The sequence below is a fragment of the Astatotilapia calliptera genome, chromosome 7, assembly GCF_900246225.1.
Source record: "Astatotilapia calliptera chromosome 7, fAstCal1.2, whole genome shotgun sequence".
NCBI classification, from domain to species: domain Eukaryota; kingdom Metazoa; phylum Chordata; class Actinopteri; order Cichliformes; family Cichlidae; genus Astatotilapia; species Astatotilapia calliptera.
This window is the reverse complement of record NC_039308.1, coordinates 53158024-53176113: the sequence shown is the minus strand read 5'-3', so window position 1 is coordinate 53176113 and position 18090 is coordinate 53158024. Positions and strand designations below refer to the sequence as shown.

Below are 18090 nucleotides of genomic sequence, written 5' to 3'. Positions count from 1 at the left end.
GAACATAATAAAAAAAAGAACATGTTTGAATGCACCCCGGAAGCAAATTTTGGCCCTTATTTTCCAGCATGATCTATATAGAAGAAAAAGGTAAATTTATCAGTCATCATATCATTAGTCACAAGTGCAAGAAAAACCCATTTATTTCTGAAACTGAAACTGAATGACTGCAGTATAAAATCAGAAATGGATTATGAAGATCACTCCTCGAGGAAAATTGCAGCTCCACCACCTGGCTTTGACACAAACAGACTTTGTTTTTCCATCGCTGCCCTGCGTGGATCAGGGAGGTAGTATTCTTCTCTAACAGCTTGTAAGAAAGACTCCACCTTTTTACTGGGAACCATGGAAACGGCACAGCCTCCCCACCCTGCTCCTGTCAGGCGGGAACCCACAGCCCCTGACTTCCTGCAACCACGAGAAAAAACAAAAAGACAACATATTTCAGTATAGTGCTAAGTATGACACTTTAATACTATTATTCCTCTAGGAAAGATGTGAGGAAGGAGTTGCACGTACATCTACAGTCATGCTAGTGGTGTGAGGTTCTACTTACTGTAAGCACTCAGCAAAGAGCTAATGCTAACACGAGTAGAAATCATACAGCCCTTGAATGACTAAGTCCATCCTTACTGCTTCCAAAGGAACTGAAAGGGCAAGTAGCATCCTGGTTCTGCTATTCTGATGCACTTGATTAATTGATTGTCTTTTATAATTAGAACTGGGACACATGAGAGACTGTATGCAAACTAGATTATAGTTATAGTTATTATATTATAGTTTGCATTGTGCATTTTTATTAATTGAGATCTTTTTTTTGGTAAATGAACCTAAATACCTCTAAACATTCATTGGATAACATCCAGGTTTCTCTCCCAGGCTGTGCAGTAGTGGGTTAGTTTGCAGTACTCACAGGCAGATATCAACTAATTGGTCCAGTTCAGGGCAGCTGCACTCGTAGAGGTCTCTGCAGCTTGCGTGGCTTTGGTTCATCAGCTCTCCCAGTAGCCGCGTGGCATCGGTGGGTTCAGAGTCACACACGCTCTTAAACTGCAGGACTCGTGCAGCTTCCCCGTACACATGTTTGGCTCGTTGGTGAAGCTTGAACTGCGTCACTGAGAAAAATAACAGGAAAAGTGTTCCAGCAAAACCCTTAATCTTAAACCTGTTTTCATGAAACTGGAAATGAAAAAAAAAAATCTAATGTGATGGAATAACCAAATACTTGACTATCAGCAGAAAATACTATATTAAGAGTTGCTTAGTATTTACAAGAAAAATGTTCTGAAAGAAAGAAATGTAGCTCATTTCACTCGGGTAGAAGAATTTGGTTGGCTGGAAATTTAGTTCACCTAAATAAAGGTTTTACTTACTGTCCTGAGTATTAGCGCTGAGCAGCTCTGTTGAAAACTGCTCCGAGGTGATGCCCAGCACCTTGCATATCTCCTCTCGGCTGTAAGGCTCAGGATGCAGCACCTCGGCCACCAGAGCCAGCATCTCCTCCAGGGAGGCCTTCAGCTCCATCTGAACATGAGCCAGCTTCAACAGCCTGCTCGAGTCCACACCCCGCGCCTGGGCCAGCATCTGAGTACACATCCACCGTGATGATAACTTTGAATATTACAAACTTATCACACATGTTTAAAGTTTAAAGCGACGCGTGAGGCTGTTCATCGCTGTGTTCTTGGGTTAAATGTTGTGCTCCGTTGCCTTTGAAAGAGCACACGAGTCAAACTAAATTCAATATTAAATTGAACCTCGGGAAACAAAACAACATATATAACAGATATTTCAGGAATGCATCATGGCAACAAATAGCACCTTTGTGGCAATCCGACACTCCACCACACGGATGTTGTAGTGAGAAGAAGCAGCTTTGTTCATCTCCACGCAGCAGTTGGAAATCACAAACACGGCACCATCAGGGAGTTTGACATCGGTAGCACGCAGGGGCTGGAACTCGATCAGCTTTGCCTGGCAGACAATTCAAAAAGTTTAGCCAGCAATACTGAAGTTATAATTTGTTTATTTAGTGTATTTTAGATGTGCCATATTCGTTAAACACAGGTCAATGGCGGTCGGGCTACATACAGTCCCTGCCTCTGCCAGGAATGAAATTGACTGGTCCATGCCTCCTCCCTCTGTGCCAATGTATCGCTCGCTTTTGGCACAAATCTCCGCAAGAGCCACCTGGTGAAATACAAAGTTTTCCTTGTTTAAGCAACAAATCCAGGAGAATGTCTAACTCATGAGGATTCACATTATAACAAATTAAAAGACAATATGGATTAGGAGTCATATTCTTTGTGATTAATTGTTCATTACCTGTTGAAAGCATCATTTTTGACTATTAACAAAAGAAATTAATACATGTTTTTGGTTTGGTTACAAAGAAGCTTCACCTTGGAGAGGGACTTTTGGTTTGCCTCCATTGTTACGAGGCCAGAACAACAAACTAAGGCACTAGAACTGGACAGGCCGGAGCTCGGAGGGATCGTTCCATCTACGACACAGGACATCCCCGCTAAATTGTTTAGCCCAAACTTCTCCTGAAAGAAAAAAAAATCTAAATGTATCATGTTACGACTTATGACGCATTTAGTACATGTTATAGTGTTCATTTTTTGCCATTCCATAATTTAAGAGTATAGAACTCATCACAAAGCTTACCTGAATACCTTTAACCCCACAGAGAAAATAATAATACCACTGTGGATCGTCTCTATCTATGGCAATTTCCTCTGAACACGACACACTGAAATCCCTGTATAATGACAAACAACAAGCTTTCTGAGAACACACACTCATAATGTACAGCTACCATTGAATAAATTACACAGGCCAAAAACAAACAAACAAAAAATATATATTTGGGGCCGTTACTATAAGTGTTCACATCTCACTTGTATTTAGGATTTGCGTTGGCCAGCTGGATCTTCCCTGAATCGTTCAGTGACACAGCTGTGAGGATATTCTGCTCGATGGCCATTGGAAGCACAGAATAGCCACAGTAATCAATATGTTCACCTGTTAATGTGACAAATATGAAAAAACGTATGTGACAGACCGTGTTTGACTGGTACCACTAAAAAAATTCCTGGATAAAAGCTGCAAACAAAATCATAATATTACCACAAATGTTTTACTTTGAAACAAGGTCAAAATATTAAGAACACCCACTGGCAGAACTACTATTATCTCCAGAGGATATATGGGTATACACTGTATTTATTCAACAGATACAAAATAGATGGAGCATATACAATAATGCAATCAGTATACAACACATGCCACACAAAGTATGAAATTACCTATTAGGTTTACCCTTCCAGGTGCAAATGCATAGAAGAGAGGAGATTCCCCATACTTTGACTCAAAGGTTTCTTTTAAGTTTTTCATCCTGCAAAATGACAAGAAAAGCAATTAAGTATCATAATATCATACTCTGAGAATCACTGCGTAACCTCGTTGCTTCTCACCTCTCGTTAGCAGCTATCTTTGTCTTTAACTTGGGCGGGTTTGTGGCCATTTCTACCCGTTTTAAAGTAATTGTGAGTCCACTTGTTGTCAGACAGGAGAGCTCAGAGCTTTCACATATCCGGGTTTAGATCAGCTGACTGTCACAAGAGGCTCCCGGATACCAAAATGCTGAACTCTGGTCGGAGCTCAGCTGAGTTTAGCGTCTGTCTACAAAGGAAGAGCTGACTCTGAAGCAGCTGAGGCAGCAGAGGCAAAATGCGGAAGTTAATAGACGGAAAGGAGGCGGGTCTTATGAGTCGACGTCCACAAATCTGAACGGAGTAACTCCATATACTGATGAGAACGGTCATTCATAAATTTGATGCACAAAGTTTCTTTTTTTTTTTTTTTTACAGTAGCCTACTTTAAATTAATTAGCTTCAATGTTAACGTCAATGAACTTCAGTAAAAAAATAAACAAAAACAAAAAAAGGTAATTAAAATAACAGAAATGTAATGCCATATTTTTGTGATCAAATTCCCAGGTTCGACTAACCTGATTATAGTAACCCTGTTCACGGTTATCTTGAAATTAGTTGCTATGTCACTGTTTAACCACACGATGGGAACATCAGATTGCTTTTTAAAAATGCCAGCGATGACGAAGTTTTCATAAAAGTGTGGCTTTGTTTGCACTTAAAAATTAATACATGTTGACCATGAATAAAAAAGGAGGAAAGAAAAACAAAAAATAACATGAAAGAGCAACAACAAACATAACATTTTATATATAATTTCCAAATATTCTCGATAACTACATTACCCATAATTCTAACGACTTTGTTACCATGGACACGGGGTTAACTAGCTCCGGGGTTCTCAGCAAGAAAAGAAATCTTGTAAATAGCTTCACCTGGTATGTTTTGTTACGCCAAAAAGCATTTAAATTAATATTTTCGTGTCGGTGAATTAGCGTCAGTTGTGGTGATAATGAGTAAGTCTGTGTGCAATCAGATTCTTAAATCTGCTCTGTCTCAAAGAGCCTCAGTGGTTTGGCGCTGCTAACGCGCGCGAGTTTTCAAAGTGGGCGAGTCTAACAAGGTACGGCTAGCAGGAGTTAGCTTTGTTCGCTACAAAGTTAGCTTCCATCTTAAATGTTCGTAAACTGGCCTATAATTTGGCATTAAACCTGCGTGTCTTATTAAACGTGTTGGGCATATGTTTCCAGAGCTCGGCTGGATCGTTTGTTTGGCATGTCCGGGTTTACCGCTGGCTAAAAAGCCTCACTGTTTTGTAATAAACAGTGCAGCATGGCTAACAGTTAAAGCTAATACTCAATAAAGGGTTACGCAGTTCAGCAAAGGAGACATCTGGCGTCTTTTAACTAACGGGTAAGCTTTGATATATATTTCTAGCTGATATCAATGCGTAATTTTAGTTAACTTGAGTTTTTAACTGCTGTCAAAGATAAATTAAGTTTTGTTGTTCCTGTTTTCCTAGGATCCCCTAAACGACCAGGAGGGTGTGCATGATGTCTATTGATTTTGACAGTGCTGCTCTTCAAACCCAACACGATGAAGAGGAATACGACCAAGAGGACTACGCCAGAGAGCAAGAGGTGCAACACTCAGATCTACAGCTTTTCAGAATTATTCAGATAACATCTGTCTGATAGTTGTGCATCCAGTTGTTGGACTGAGTTCACATTCGGCATGCACCCTGAATTTCTTAGGATATTTACAATAACAATTTGATGGATATTATTTATTTACTTTGTTATTTAGTGCCCACTTAGCTAACTGAGAAAGCATATTGTGAAAACACGATTTGTCTTTCGGCTCTTCATCTAATTGTCTTTAAACATATTTAGCCAGCTGACTCTGCTTGTTTCATCGCGCATTGGCTACAGCCATCATAGTTGCTGATATCAGTCAACACAGTAGAAAGCCTGTGCATGTTATTCAACATGCAAGAACACAACATCATGTCCAGCTAATGCTAAAATTACAAAATGATAAGAAGCCATTATTTATCTCAGCTTACTTTACATTTACTGTCACTGTGTACAGTGATTGTATGTTTACCAAATTGGACTACTACTGTTAATCTTACATTTCTCTTTGTGAGTTTGTAGTGCTGTCTGGGGAATCATTGACAAGTGCATTGTTTGAATTTCACAAGCACTGCCTGCTTCACAGTTACTCACTGTTATTACTCACAACTACAATCTGTTGTGCTGTGAGCTTGAGCTATTATTGGCTCAAGGAAAAGGCCTCCTTCCAGGTGTGTCACACTGAAACCAGCTCAGCCCTTTGGCTTCCCCACTTTCTATTTGGGTTACTTGGCTTCAGGAGAGAGAGTGAAGAAGCATTTGCTGATCTTATAGAGCTCAGCATAATGGGCTTTAAATAGTATTAATTAAATTGATTTTCATTTCATTTATTTTTATTTATTCTTTTTTTTTCTTTTTTTAGGCTATAACCTACTTATAATACACTAGCTCGTTATGGATAATGTCTGCCAGCAGTAACTGGAATGTTTCTGCTCCAGTTAACTTCGCTATATGTTTTGTCTAAACAATGGAGGTCTTTGGGAGGCAAACAAGACAATACCACAGGGAGCCGACAACATGCCAGGCACATTTTGGATGTTTTACACAGAAGGCCTTCTCTACAGGCAGATTAGGCTGGGGGCTATCTCGTGGTTTCACAGCTAAAGTAGAAATGCCTTTTCAAATTTTGTTGACTGTGTAAGTGGGATAATATGGGTCCTTTGGTTGTGGACACAGTGGAGGATCTGAGGAGTATTCAGCAGTCCTTATGGGAAGTAAGTCCAGCTGGCTCTGCTTGTTTCAACACACATGGCTGTTTGTTATGTAACTTTGGTTAGTCTGTTACTGAAGAGTTTGGGTTTTTTGTGTCATTTTATTTGTAAGAGTCAAAATATTAAACAAGGGTACATTTGAAAAGCCTTAATGAGAATCAGTTTTATGTCAAAGTAAATTTACACATATGGGTTCTAAACCAGTGATTAACATAGGAGTAAATTCACCCATTTAGGTCACAAAATACAAATACTGCCATATGAGCACAATGTGCAAATATTTAAATAGTAGACGTTTTTTTGCCATATAAAGATTGGGCTACACTGTGCAGTGCTGTGCAAAATACAGTCGGAGAGTGCAAATACTTCCATGATTAATCATTTAATCAAAGTTTATCCTTAAATCTCATATGCAAACACAAAAAGCTTCTGAAAGTGTTTTAAGGTATAGCCTGAGTCATTTTGATTTAGTAAATCTGCACAGCATAATGTAATGATATTTAATATAACAAGTATTTCTCAAAACTGCAGCTAAATAATAAAAACACACTGCATAAGACTTTTACAGCCTTTTAAGCTGTCAGTGATTGCTTAGCTCTGGTGTTTTTTTCCTCTATCTTTGTTACTTTATAACTCAGTTGCGAAGCAACCATGGTGACTCATTTCCATGTGCTATTTTCTCTCTTTCTTTTTTTTTTTTTTTTTTTTTTCCTTTCTCGCAGCTGCACAAGCTGCTCACAGACCTGCCTGATGACATGCTTGAGGACAGCATTGACTCTTCCTCCCCAGAGCTGGATTACACTGCCTGCAGTAATAAAAACACTGGCAACAGGTAACACATGTTGCTGCTGATGACACTATTGGTAATGTCACATTTCGAGAACTCTGGGTGTGGTTCAAGACAAGCAGATTTGTTGTCACTGCAACATTAGTTATCATTTGTTGTGCTTTCTCTACTTAGCCCACAGTCCAGCTGGACTCGGCAATGGTCTGATCATCCAAGGCCAGCCCCTCATACACAGGTAGAGTGTTAGTTTATGTTCAGTAGTAGATTTAGGGGCCTAGAATATTTTTGCCATTTAAAAAAAATACAACTCATAAATGGTGCATACAAAAAAAGTTCAAAAGGGAAAGAATCACTCTCTGTTATTGTCTCTCTAAAGAACTATGACGAAGGGTTGAACAATGAGTATGCATATAAGGACGGAGCTGCTCGTATTAATGGACATCGGAGTCCTCCTCAAAGTCAACCACTGCCTCACACCTGGAACCAGGATCATCAGTTCACACAAGCAGATTATACATGCACAAGCATGGGCACAGACAAAATGACAGAGACCAGTGATTTTTCCACCGAGTTTGAGTCTAAACCATACCCTCAGGGTGCCAGTAATCATGTGGAATATAATGGAGAAAGAGGATACATAGACAAGCAAAACCACCAATTTCAAGTGAGTGGACCATTTAATTTCAAAAGCGTCCAGAAGGTCGTAGCTGTTATTGTGCTGTTCTTTCCTTTAAAGTTTTAGGTCTTAATGCCTCCAAATCATTTGAATAAATAGTAACATGAAAGGGTTTCTAGTATTGTTTTTAAAAAAGCAGCATTTTATTCCAAAAGAATCATACATTACTTGTGTGTATGAAGTTTCCTCAAATGTCATTTTAAATTAACATCTTGTTATCTGGCAATTTGTAGTTTGTGCATTTTTATTTTTTTTATGTTTGTATGTTTTGTTTGTGTATTTTGTGTTTTTTTTTTAAATACAGCAACATTTTCACTACTTTCATACTATGTTTCTATGTTTAAAGTCTGAAGTATGTGACAGAGGTGCAAATCAGTACAAGGTGAGCTACAATCCTCATCATCCTGCCCATCAGCCAAACATGTTTAAGCCACAGGCTGCTCCGCAAGGTCAGTTTGACCATCTGCAGAGAGATTTCCTTGACTCGACACAACGTAAGTCTTACTTTCATTGACTAAATAATATAACTGAGTACACTGACATGTAAATATAAACTATTTGATGAGATGTGTGCCTGTTTCGGGACTGCAGGTGGAGATTGTCAAGTAGCTTAATCTGTTACAAGGCATTTTTTTTTCTTCTAGTTGTATGCATAGTCTAGCTGTACTGCAGAAAGGTGTAATTTGTATCGCCAGTGGTTTTAAAAAACAAACAAACATAAAACGACATTGCTTAAATTGAAAATGTCTTCACAATTAAAAATGACTAAAATTAAACACTAAATGATCTTTGTTTCAGAAAATGCTGACCGGGAGCAGCTTGCCCAGGTGCAGATTTTGAACAAAGCTCAACAGAGGCAAATTGAAGACTTGGAGCGAAAACTTGAGGATTCACGGCGTAACATGAGATACCTCGAGCATCAGTTTGTAATCGTCAAAGGTATGTTCAACTTTAAATGAGGGACATCTCACTTTGTTGCAGTACTTGAACAGTGATGTGATTTTGGAGATTTCTTTAATACTTTCAGGAAGAACATTTAATGTTGGTACTTAATTTTTTTTACAAGCATCATAATAATAATAATAATAATAATCCACTCAAAACCTTGGGCACTTGGGACTTGAGAGGGATTGTCAGTTTATATAACTGAGATTAGTAGAAGGAAATGTAAGTTTTTCTTTAGTTGGTTAAAACGTCTGCCCCCTTGTGGCTGTTAGTGATGTAGCACTTCTTGCCAGATGTACTGATGGTCCTTTTAAAAAATATTGTCCATAGATGAAAAGGACGGCCTAGCAGTAAGTTTAAGGGAAGCGAGTCGATTGATTGAAGAAGCCAAGGAAAGAGAGGTCCAAATGCAAAACAAGCTGAAGGCAATGGAGCAGCAAATACAGATCCTCACTGAGAGAGACCACGAGGTGTGTTCTGTGCTGACAAACACTGTTTTCATTCTATTTTCTTAGTTATTTACTGCTAAATTTAAGACAGTAATAATATTTAAGTATAACTATTAAAGAAACATGCGTTTACAGATTTAAGAATTTAATATGAAATTTTGCATACAAATGTGTCTAAACCAGCTCTGCTTACTGAAACATGATGCATGACTGAAACCTTTGTATGAGAATGCTTCTTTTTAGTGTATACAGCAAAGGTTTTCTTTTGTTTGCAGAACATGAAGAAACAGAGGGTGGCAGATGCTGCGGTAGACAGCATGAAGCAACAGATGTTGGAGCTTCGCCGTTCTGACACGCTGTCCAGAGCGTGGGAACAGCATGACAGAGACCTTGCCGTCATAAAGGAGAAGCATGAGGCTGCTCTGTTAGCCCTGCAACAGAAGCTGGACTCTACCTCTCAGGCTTTGAATGAACAGGTCTGGAGTTTTATTGACATAGTATTAGAAAATGGAACAAGTTAACCATAAGTCCATTGTTTGTCATCAGACAAATTTTGATCATATTATTATTATTATTGTTAAGTCAGGGTGTGTTTTTTGTTTTGTGGCTTCCAGCTTGATATTGGTCAGAAGTTACGGGAGCATGTGAAGCTGTTGGAGCGCCAGAGAGAAGAAGAGCAGCTGGAGAGAGCCAGAGTGGTGAATGCACTCACTCAGCGTCTGGAAGAGAGTCAACAACAATGTGCCAAGCTGCTGCAGACAAGTGTGTGAACTCCACATGAACATTACTGAGCAGCTGACACCCACATTACCTTATTCTTGCTCACATTTAATTGATCTAATTATCTGTTTTTTATTTTCAGATTCAGTGCAAGAGATGAGTCAAATGCAAATCAAACTACAGCAGGCACTGTCAGCCAAGGCCCTGAGTGAGAACATGAACAAAGTTTTACAGGTTTGTCCTCAGATTTTTCTAAAGCACAACTACTTCTGTGACTTCTGATGAACAAGCTGCACAAATGTTTTGTGTTTTTCCATTTTCACCCTAAAGGAGGATATGGCTGATCTCAAGGAGCAGATCGCTCTGTATGAATCTGCAGTGAAGCACGGTGTCATTGTGATAGACCTAAGCAGCAACTCGGAGAACCAGCTGTCTGAATCCTGTGTGGATTTGGGGTTGAAGAAAACAAACAGGAAAAATGGCACACTTAATAGGTAACCGTGTGAATACAGACCAGTCATTGTGATCTGTATCTCTTCCCCTCTTGGGCTGAACTCTCCAGAGTAACCTTTGGAAACACATCTTTCTGTTGTTTTGTCAGTACTGCTTTGGCTCACCTGTCAGACTCTAAGCTGCCTAAGGATGAGGCTTTAAGGTTGCTACGAGTAGAGATGCAGCGCTGCCTGGGTAGTTTAAAGGGGAAGCGGCAGAAGATCAACCAGCTGCAGGAGGAGCTCCAGCAGTGTCAGCGTCGAGTGAATGAAATGCAGATTGAATTAGATGAAAAAAAACTTAACTCTGAGGTGAGCGCTGACTCCTGAAAATTGTTACTTTTCTAAACTTTGGTTCATTTTATAAAAGGACTAAAAATGGGTGGGATTAGGTGACTGATGCAGACATTTTTGATTTACCCAGATGAAAGAAACCAGCCAGAAGAAACATCAAGACATGACTGGAGACTCTCAAAAAGAGTTGATGAGGTTACAGGAGGACAAAACACACTTGCAGGAACAAGTGGAGGTGGGTTGACGTTTGTTGCCAGACTAATCATGTTCTTAGTTTTTTGGCTAAGTCACAAAAGACTGTTGTCTTCTCCAAACTGCAGCTGCTAGAAAAGAAGAATCAGGAGCTGAAAGAAAACGAGGAAAAACTGAAGTCTGCCAATTCTGAGTTGTGCACCAAAATGAGGGAAATGATCCAGGAGCTCGACCAAGAAAAGCAAGAAGCTGCTGAGAGGTAAAGTTGACTCTTTCTCTTCCTCCTCTTTCTTGGGGCACGTGTATTTTCCTGTTATGTGTATTTATAAGTATATGTGCTTCTTTTGCTTAGATCTGAGCGGATTCATCAGCAGTACAGGAATGATGTGGTTAACAGGATCAGAACAGAACTCATGCTGGAACACGATGCTCAGGTAGAGCGGCTGACGACACAGCACCAGCAGCAGCTTCAGCAGTTACAGTAAGTCTCCTGCATCTCATGCTAAAAATATAGTTGATTTCAGACTTTTGTGGATATTTTTCAATTTTTTCCACAGAAGCCAGCTCTCTGAAGCTAATGATAAGATGCTGGCGGTACAAGAATGTTACATATCTGTCTGCAAGGAGAAGGACTTGCTTGAAGAAAGCATCCGCAGCAGAGAGAAGGAGGAGAAGTTGATCAGAGAGGAGAGTGGCACAGCTATGCAGAAGCTGAGAAGTGAGCTTGAGGCTCAGCATCAGGCCTCAGTTATGGAGCTGAAAGCTGTCTGGTCCAAAGAGAAAGAGGCTGAGTTCCAGCAAACACTGACTTCTCATTTAGCTTCCACTGAGGCTGCATGGAAGGAGGAGTTGCAAAAGGTATGACTATTAAAATGTATTCCTATCTCCCTCATTCGACTAATATTGGTTTCATACAACACTTATTTTCTTCTGTTCTACTTTTTATACAGATGGAGAAGACCTGGGCCCAGAGGTTGGAGGAGGCTACAAGAGAGGAACATCAAGAGGTTGCTGAGACAAGCTGTCAGACGGATGAGAATGAGGTCAGTTGGACAATTTCTGCTGAGGAGTTGGACTCCAGGCTCAGTGCCCAGAGACAGCAGCTGCAACTGGAATCTGAAAATGTCAGAAGGAAAGCTGTGGAGGAAGCCAGGAAACGAGTCCAGAGAGAGCTGCAGGAGAAACACCTGGACGACATGGCTAAACAAGTCAGTGCGTTTTTGTTTTATGATTGTATTTCAAGAGAAATATTAAACATATTTTAATGGTCATCAAAATACATGTGCATGTGTTTTGAATTATTAAAGTAGACCTACTTTAATTTGAAAAGGCTTGATGACTGTCAAGTGATTGGGCTGTAACCAAACAAAAAACTCACCAGCAACGCAGTTTGAGGTCTTTGGCTTTGTTTTTGTGCTACGATCACAGGCTGATAGACTGATTTGGACTAGCATCCCGTACAGACCAAGACTTTGGTAAATAATTAAACATTTCACCAGATATCGACGCATTAAAAAAAAAAAAAAAAAAATCACCAGAGTGCGGAATATGACATTTCAGACCCTTAAAGTCAACTTCATCTATTTTAGGTACAGAGATTTAAACCATCAATTTTAGTGTATATTACTCACAAGACTTGGTTAAGTTATTTTCCACCATTATGTAAAAATGTTTATATCATAATGATAGTTCTTTTCCTCTTTGACATGATTATTTGATTCAGTTAATGGACATAAAAATGCGTTTGTGTTTGTTTCAGGTTGAAGGGGCAGTAACCAGAGCCTATAATCGCTGGATTGAGGATCTCACTTCACTGCCAGAATATCAAGCTGCTCTACAAACTGAGAAGGAGAAATGGGAACAACTGCAAGAAAAACACACCCAACAGAAGGTATGAAAGAGTTTTTGTCCTTTATTTGAAAGTGTCACTGCTGTTGTCTGGGTTTATATATTTATTTAAATGTTTTAGGTGTCCCAAGCCCTGAAGGAGGCGGAAGAGCAGTGGCGCAGGAAGCACAAGAACCAGCAGGAGGAGAACGGCTCTGGGCCACAAAGGATGGAGGAGCTGCAAGAGGAACTGGCAGCCCTCCAGAGCCAGCTGGAGCAAGTGACCAGAGAGCAAGCTGCCTTATTGAAAGCTGAGCTGGCAGGAGCGAGAGCAGCCTGGAACAGAGACAAACAGCAGGAGATCACCATCATCCAGGCCCGCAGTGAGCAGGTATATCAAGCCAAGCTGCAAGAGCAGTGCAAAAAGCTGGAGCAGGCTGTATTCCAAGCCAGAGAAGATGCTGATCTCCAAAAGAATGAGCTGCTCCTACAGATGGAGGCCAAGCTTCAGCAAACTGTGAGTGCTCGTGAGGAGGAGTGGCGATGCCAGCATGCAGAAAAGGAAACGATCCAAGGAAAGCAGATAAGAGATGAACTACAAGCAGAGCTTCAGACTGCACTCGCAGAGGTCCAGGCACAACTTCTCAGGAATACCAAGACGGATCATCAGGGTACTGAAGACACTCGGAGGACCAGCGGGGCTACATCAGAGGCTACAATAACACACATCATCCAAACTTCATGCAGAGACATAATCCAAAGAGCAGTAGCCCAGGCTAAGAAGGAATGGAAAACAGTGAGTTGTTATATTTCTAAAGAATATATAAATGATAAATGTATAAATTAAGTTGGTGTGCAAAAGGAAAAGATTAGAGTAGCCAGAGAGATGAGTAAGAAATGTCATCATTTTTATTACAAGTACCGCTATGAATGATTTGTACAGCACGTGTGTGTGTGTGTGTCTGAAGCTTTCATTTTTGATCCCACAGATCACTGAAGAGAATTTGAGCCGTGCTTTGAAGGAAACGCAGAAACAGCACGAAGGAGAAATAAAGAAAATGCAAAGTACGCAATGAGCTCCTCTCTAGCAGGACATGAAAATGTTCTGCTTGTATATCAACATGACATACTCTGTTCATTTCATGAAATGGTTGGTATCAATATTATATGGCAAGGTTTTTTTTTCTGTTTTTTTTTTTATTTTCTTTTTTTAGCAGTCTTATCCCAGCAGAGGGAGCAGTGTCATTGCAGGAAGGAGTGCAGTGAAACTGTAAGTAAGCTGCAGAAGAAGAATCAGGAGCTCCAGAGACATTTAGAGAAAACCTGTCGACAACTCCAGCACAGTGTTAGAGAGCACAAAACTGCCATACAGCATCTCAAAGGTAGTGCATTTAAAAGACCTTATTAAGATTCTTTTATAAGATTTTTTTTTTTTTATGAGCTGGAACTGCATGTGTGCTGACGGGTTAAGTGCTATCTGTTGTAGATGAGCATGAAAGCGTCTTACAGAGGGCAAAGGAGGAACATCTGCAACAGTTAGAGGAAGTGAAGAGAGCAACAGAATCATCAGGGTTTGTGTTTTTTTTTAATTTTTGCCTTTAATTTAATGGTACAGTGAAAATTGCTATTGCCTTGCTGCACTTCAGTTATGTCAAAAACAAGTTGTTTCATAAATCTAATGCCTTTCAGAGCTACGTATTCAATTAGACCTCTCAACAAGTTTCTTCGGTTTGATCTTTTAATTTACAAGTTTAATTTCTTGAGACAAGTCGCTCCAAGATGCTCCAAGTTTATTTTAAACTTGGAGCATCTAAATTATCTTGGCATCATAATCTGTCAAGACAATTTAGATTTTAAAAAACCATAAAGAAAATAAGAGATTTCAAAGCTACTTCAAGGGACTGTTAAATGCTTCTTACTGTGGGACCGCTTTACCTGATTTATATTAAGAAAACTAAAAAAACAAAAGAAACAAGGACTCTTCTGTATGTTAACACTCTGATAATTTCTGAACTGCATAATTAGACATGGCTTCATTAATCCCCCACTGGGGAAATTCACTTGCTACACTGTGTCAAAATGTTTACTGAATACAGTAAAATACACAGAGATTAAAGACAAAATATGTATTTAACCAGGATTGTTGACTGTTTTGCTTGCAGAAGTTCTGGTCAGCAGCAAAAGCTTCAGCAAGGCCTGGAGGAGATGAAGCAGCAGTACCTGATGACTGTGGAAAAGATCAGAGGTTGGCGTTAGTGCCGGGGGATTAAATATGCATATCTTGTCGTTTGTTGTTGTTTTTGTTTTTGTTTTTATGTTAAATCATGTGTCCCAAAAGGTTGATTCTGTTCATTTGGATGTTGCATTTTTCAGTAAAACAGTGTTTTTTGGGGTTTTTTCCTTTCAGGAGACATGCTGCGTTACCTCCAGGAAAGTCGAGAGCGTGCAGCTGAGATGATCCGCAGGGAAGTGCAGAGGGAGAGGCAGGACACTGCTAGAAAGATGAGGCGGTATTATCTGACCTGTCTGCAGGAGTTATTGGAAGATGGAGGAAAGACCGCAGGGCAAGAGGCCATAATTATCCTAAACTTGTTTGCTTGGTTCATCATGGCTCCTCTTGTTAATTGTATCGATTTTCCTGTCTTCTGCAGTGCTGAAAAGAAAATAATGAATGCTGCAAGCAAGCTGGCAGCCATGGCCAAAGTGCTGGAGACTCCAATCAAAAGTAAATCAGCAAAGAACCAGAGTTTCCAGAGTGAGTGCTAATGTGCTAAACCATAGGTGTCAAACTCTGGCCCGCGGGCCAAATATGGCCCGCAGCCTAATTACATTTGGCCCGCGAAGCCATACCAAATTATTATCAGAGCTGGCCTACTGGTATTATACAGCTAATATATATATTGTTTAGTATTAAGCTTTGCTTGTTCCATATTCAGTTTTTCAGCAAAACTTGTTTGAGTCCATAAGAAAAGATTCATTCTTAAATCTGGAGGAAGATTTTTTTCCAATAAATATTAATGTTAGCCCGCGACCTTGTTCCAGTTTTGAATTTTGGCCCACTGTGAATTTGAGTTTGACACCCCTGTGCTAAACTGTTTTACTGGGATTTTTTTCTCACCATGCCAGTGTGGTTTGCATCTGTGTTTTGCATTGACAGGATGTTCAATGGCTGTATCCACCACTGGCTGCCTTCCAGGTAGAAACGCAGGTTTCACTAAGAACCTGCCAACCCTCACTGAGCTTCCTGACTTCAGGACAGAAGAGAGATGCCTCAGGGAAAAGACTTGTGCTGATTCAGAACAGAATCCAACCGCAGATGTGAGAACTAAACTTTTGAGCCACCTGGACATTCTTGCATCAAGGAGGGAGGAGACCTCTGTGGATGAAGGGATGAAGCCCCAAAATGTTTATACCACCCAGCCGTCGTACAAATCCTCTCATCAAACGGTTTCTCCATCCCACATGAATTTGGTCAATGTGTCTGTGAGGTGTAAGAGCAGAGAGATGTACATGCAGGGAGGTGACTCGAGGAAAGCCGAAACCCATTTGGATTCACAGCGTCAGAGAAAACCTGTCCTCATCCAGGAGGCTCCTGTCAGGGATGAGAAACAGAACGACTGGAGCATGACTAGTGGTGACTCTGACACAGACTTCCAAGTCCCCAGACTGTCCTACTCAGGGAGGAAAGTGGAACCAGTGAAACCCTTTTCTGTGTCGGCTGCATCAGCCAGCAACATAGGGGAATTCGGCAGTCACAGCCCTGATGTTTCTGACCTCACTGTTTATAATGAGATTTCTAAGAAGACTCCTGACACAGAGACATTTGTGCATGCAAAGAGGAGTGTGCACAGAGAGCCTACTCCTGGCTCTGAATGTGAGAAGCTGCAGGAAGGCTGGTCAAGGCCTCCGTTTTCTGAGTTGAGGCAGCGCCAACAGGACAGTGGCTTTGACAGTCCCTTCTACCAACAGAAATAACAAGCGAAGGGCAGACATGAGGTAAAGTTTCAGTTAGCTCATCAAATGGTGCCTTACAGTGTCAAGTGTTTACATTATATAAAATTTTGTCCTGAAAGTGCTTGAACTTTGTGTTTGTTGAGTTATTTGTTAGGCAGAGTTTGATCTGTTGGCAGCTTTTTTTCTTTGCTTGGTGAGGAAGATGTGAAGGCTGATGATTGTACTTAAGTATGAAGCTACAGCAGCTGAAAATTAACTAAACTGTTAGTTTGGCTCTAAGTCTTAACAAAATCGGTCTGCTCACATGTTTGAAGCTTACAGAAGAGGATCTGGCATTAGCCATTGGGGGGGGGGGGGGGGGGGGGGAAAATTATATATACATACATACATACATACATACATACATTTTTATTTTTGGGTGTGTTTCTTCTAGTTTGTTTTTTTTTAATTCTGGGGGGAAAATACTCATGACCCTCTCCAATCTGGCCTTGATCCTCATCTGTATAAACTCACCAATTAACATGTGATCTTTTGATGAAATATTAGTAATAGTAATGACAAGTTGTGGGCCAGAAAAGCAGACAGGTGAAGACCTTCGCAATTTCGCAACAAATGTCGCAACCTGCCGTTTCATATTTACAAAGTACGTATGGAGGAGGTTCATAATTAACTCTGCGGAAAGTGAATATGTATGTTTAGTATTGAATTATTGCATTGTGTAAACAAACGCAGGCTGCATCTCATATAAGGATTTAAATGGCAAAGTCCAGTGAAGCAATGGACCTTTTTTTTTCTGTTTAAAACGTTTTCAAGTCTCCTTTTGTAAGTGACACTTATTTAAATGTCCCTTTAAATATCTGTATCTACAGCAAAAATCACATCAAAATATGGGAGCCACCCAAGAGGCCTGTCTGTGCTGTAACTTTAAAACGTTTCTGTATTTCTAGCACTCCAGGAAAATTTATTTCAACATTTACAGATCTGCAAATGTTTTGTTTTTTTTTTGTTTTTTTTAAATCCACATTTATTAATCTGCACCCAGAGATCGCACACAGTATTTGTTACACATTTACAAATCTGAGTATACACACACAGACTGAAGAACAAACAACCTTTGACACACATTTGAAAATAATTGTGCTACGGTATAATCTAGTACACATTGTACATTTATTTCGGTCATAGGCTGTAACTGGCACACAGGAGTTCACTGAATCAGAGATACTCAGTCAAATACTGGATCCTTACTGGGTCACATCTTCTCAGTCTGGGGTTAGGTTTTTTTAAAACCAGTCAGTTTGTGTTTTTTACTTTTAAAAAAAAAATGTTTATATATAATGTTTGTTTTTAAGATCTGCAGAGCATAATTATAAATGTTTCTATATTGTGTTTGTGTATATTGCTTGAAATCTTCCTTTAATAAATCTTATTTAACTGAAAACTAGGAAGCAAATTTATTATGAAAGCTAAACC

General features: G+C 39.9%; 2 protein-coding genes across 5 annotated transcripts; one reads left to right on the top strand and one right to left on the bottom strand.

Annotated features, from left to right (window-relative positions):
* Positions 1-111: 111 nt before the first annotated feature.
* Positions 112-4434, bottom strand: galk2 (galactokinase 2). 2 transcript variants are annotated; one of them, XM_026175669.1, is made up of 11 exons: positions 4373-4434; positions 3480-3716; positions 3312-3400; positions 2904-3027; positions 2671-2764; positions 2403-2549; positions 2092-2190; positions 1822-1974; positions 1374-1584; positions 914-1115; positions 112-408 (listed from the first exon to the last, which is right to left on the bottom strand). In XM_026175669.1, exons 2-11 carry the CDS (start codon positions 3527-3529, stop codon positions 201-203), a joined length of 1377 nt encoding a protein of 458 aa, XP_026031454.1. In that variant the 5' UTR covers positions 3530-3716; positions 4373-4434; the 3' UTR covers positions 112-200. The 2 variants fall into 2 exon arrangements, with proteins under 2 accessions (XP_026031454.1, XP_026031453.1); XM_026175668.1 differs by lacking the exon at positions 4373-4434 and adding an exon at positions 4016-4031.
* Positions 4313-16971, top strand: cep152 (centrosomal protein 152). Of its 3 annotated transcripts, none has more exons than XM_026175574.1 (27): positions 4313-4375; positions 4960-5077; positions 7005-7114; positions 7244-7304; positions 7446-7733; positions 8092-8239; positions 8544-8684; positions 9021-9160; positions 9415-9615; positions 9754-9901; positions 10002-10093; positions 10190-10353; positions 10461-10662; positions 10775-10879; positions 10965-11095; positions 11189-11317; positions 11394-11694; positions 11787-12044; positions 12596-12727; positions 12806-13459; positions 13653-13728; positions 13878-14045; positions 14150-14234; positions 14826-14908; positions 15071-15227; positions 15315-15418; positions 15821-16971. In XM_026175574.1, exons 2-27 carry the CDS (start codon positions 4988-4990, stop codon positions 16636-16638), a joined length of 4986 nt encoding a protein of 1661 aa, XP_026031359.1. In that variant the 5' UTR covers positions 4313-4375; positions 4960-4987; the 3' UTR covers positions 16639-16971. The 3 variants fall into 3 exon arrangements, with proteins under 3 accessions (XP_026031359.1, XP_026031358.1, XP_026031360.1); XM_026175573.1 differs by lacking the exon at positions 4313-4375 and adding an exon at positions 4593-4850; XM_026175575.1 differs by lacking the exon at positions 4313-4375 and adding an exon at positions 4784-4850 and having other exon boundaries at positions 13881-14045.
* Positions 16972-18090: the final 1119 nt, after the last annotated feature.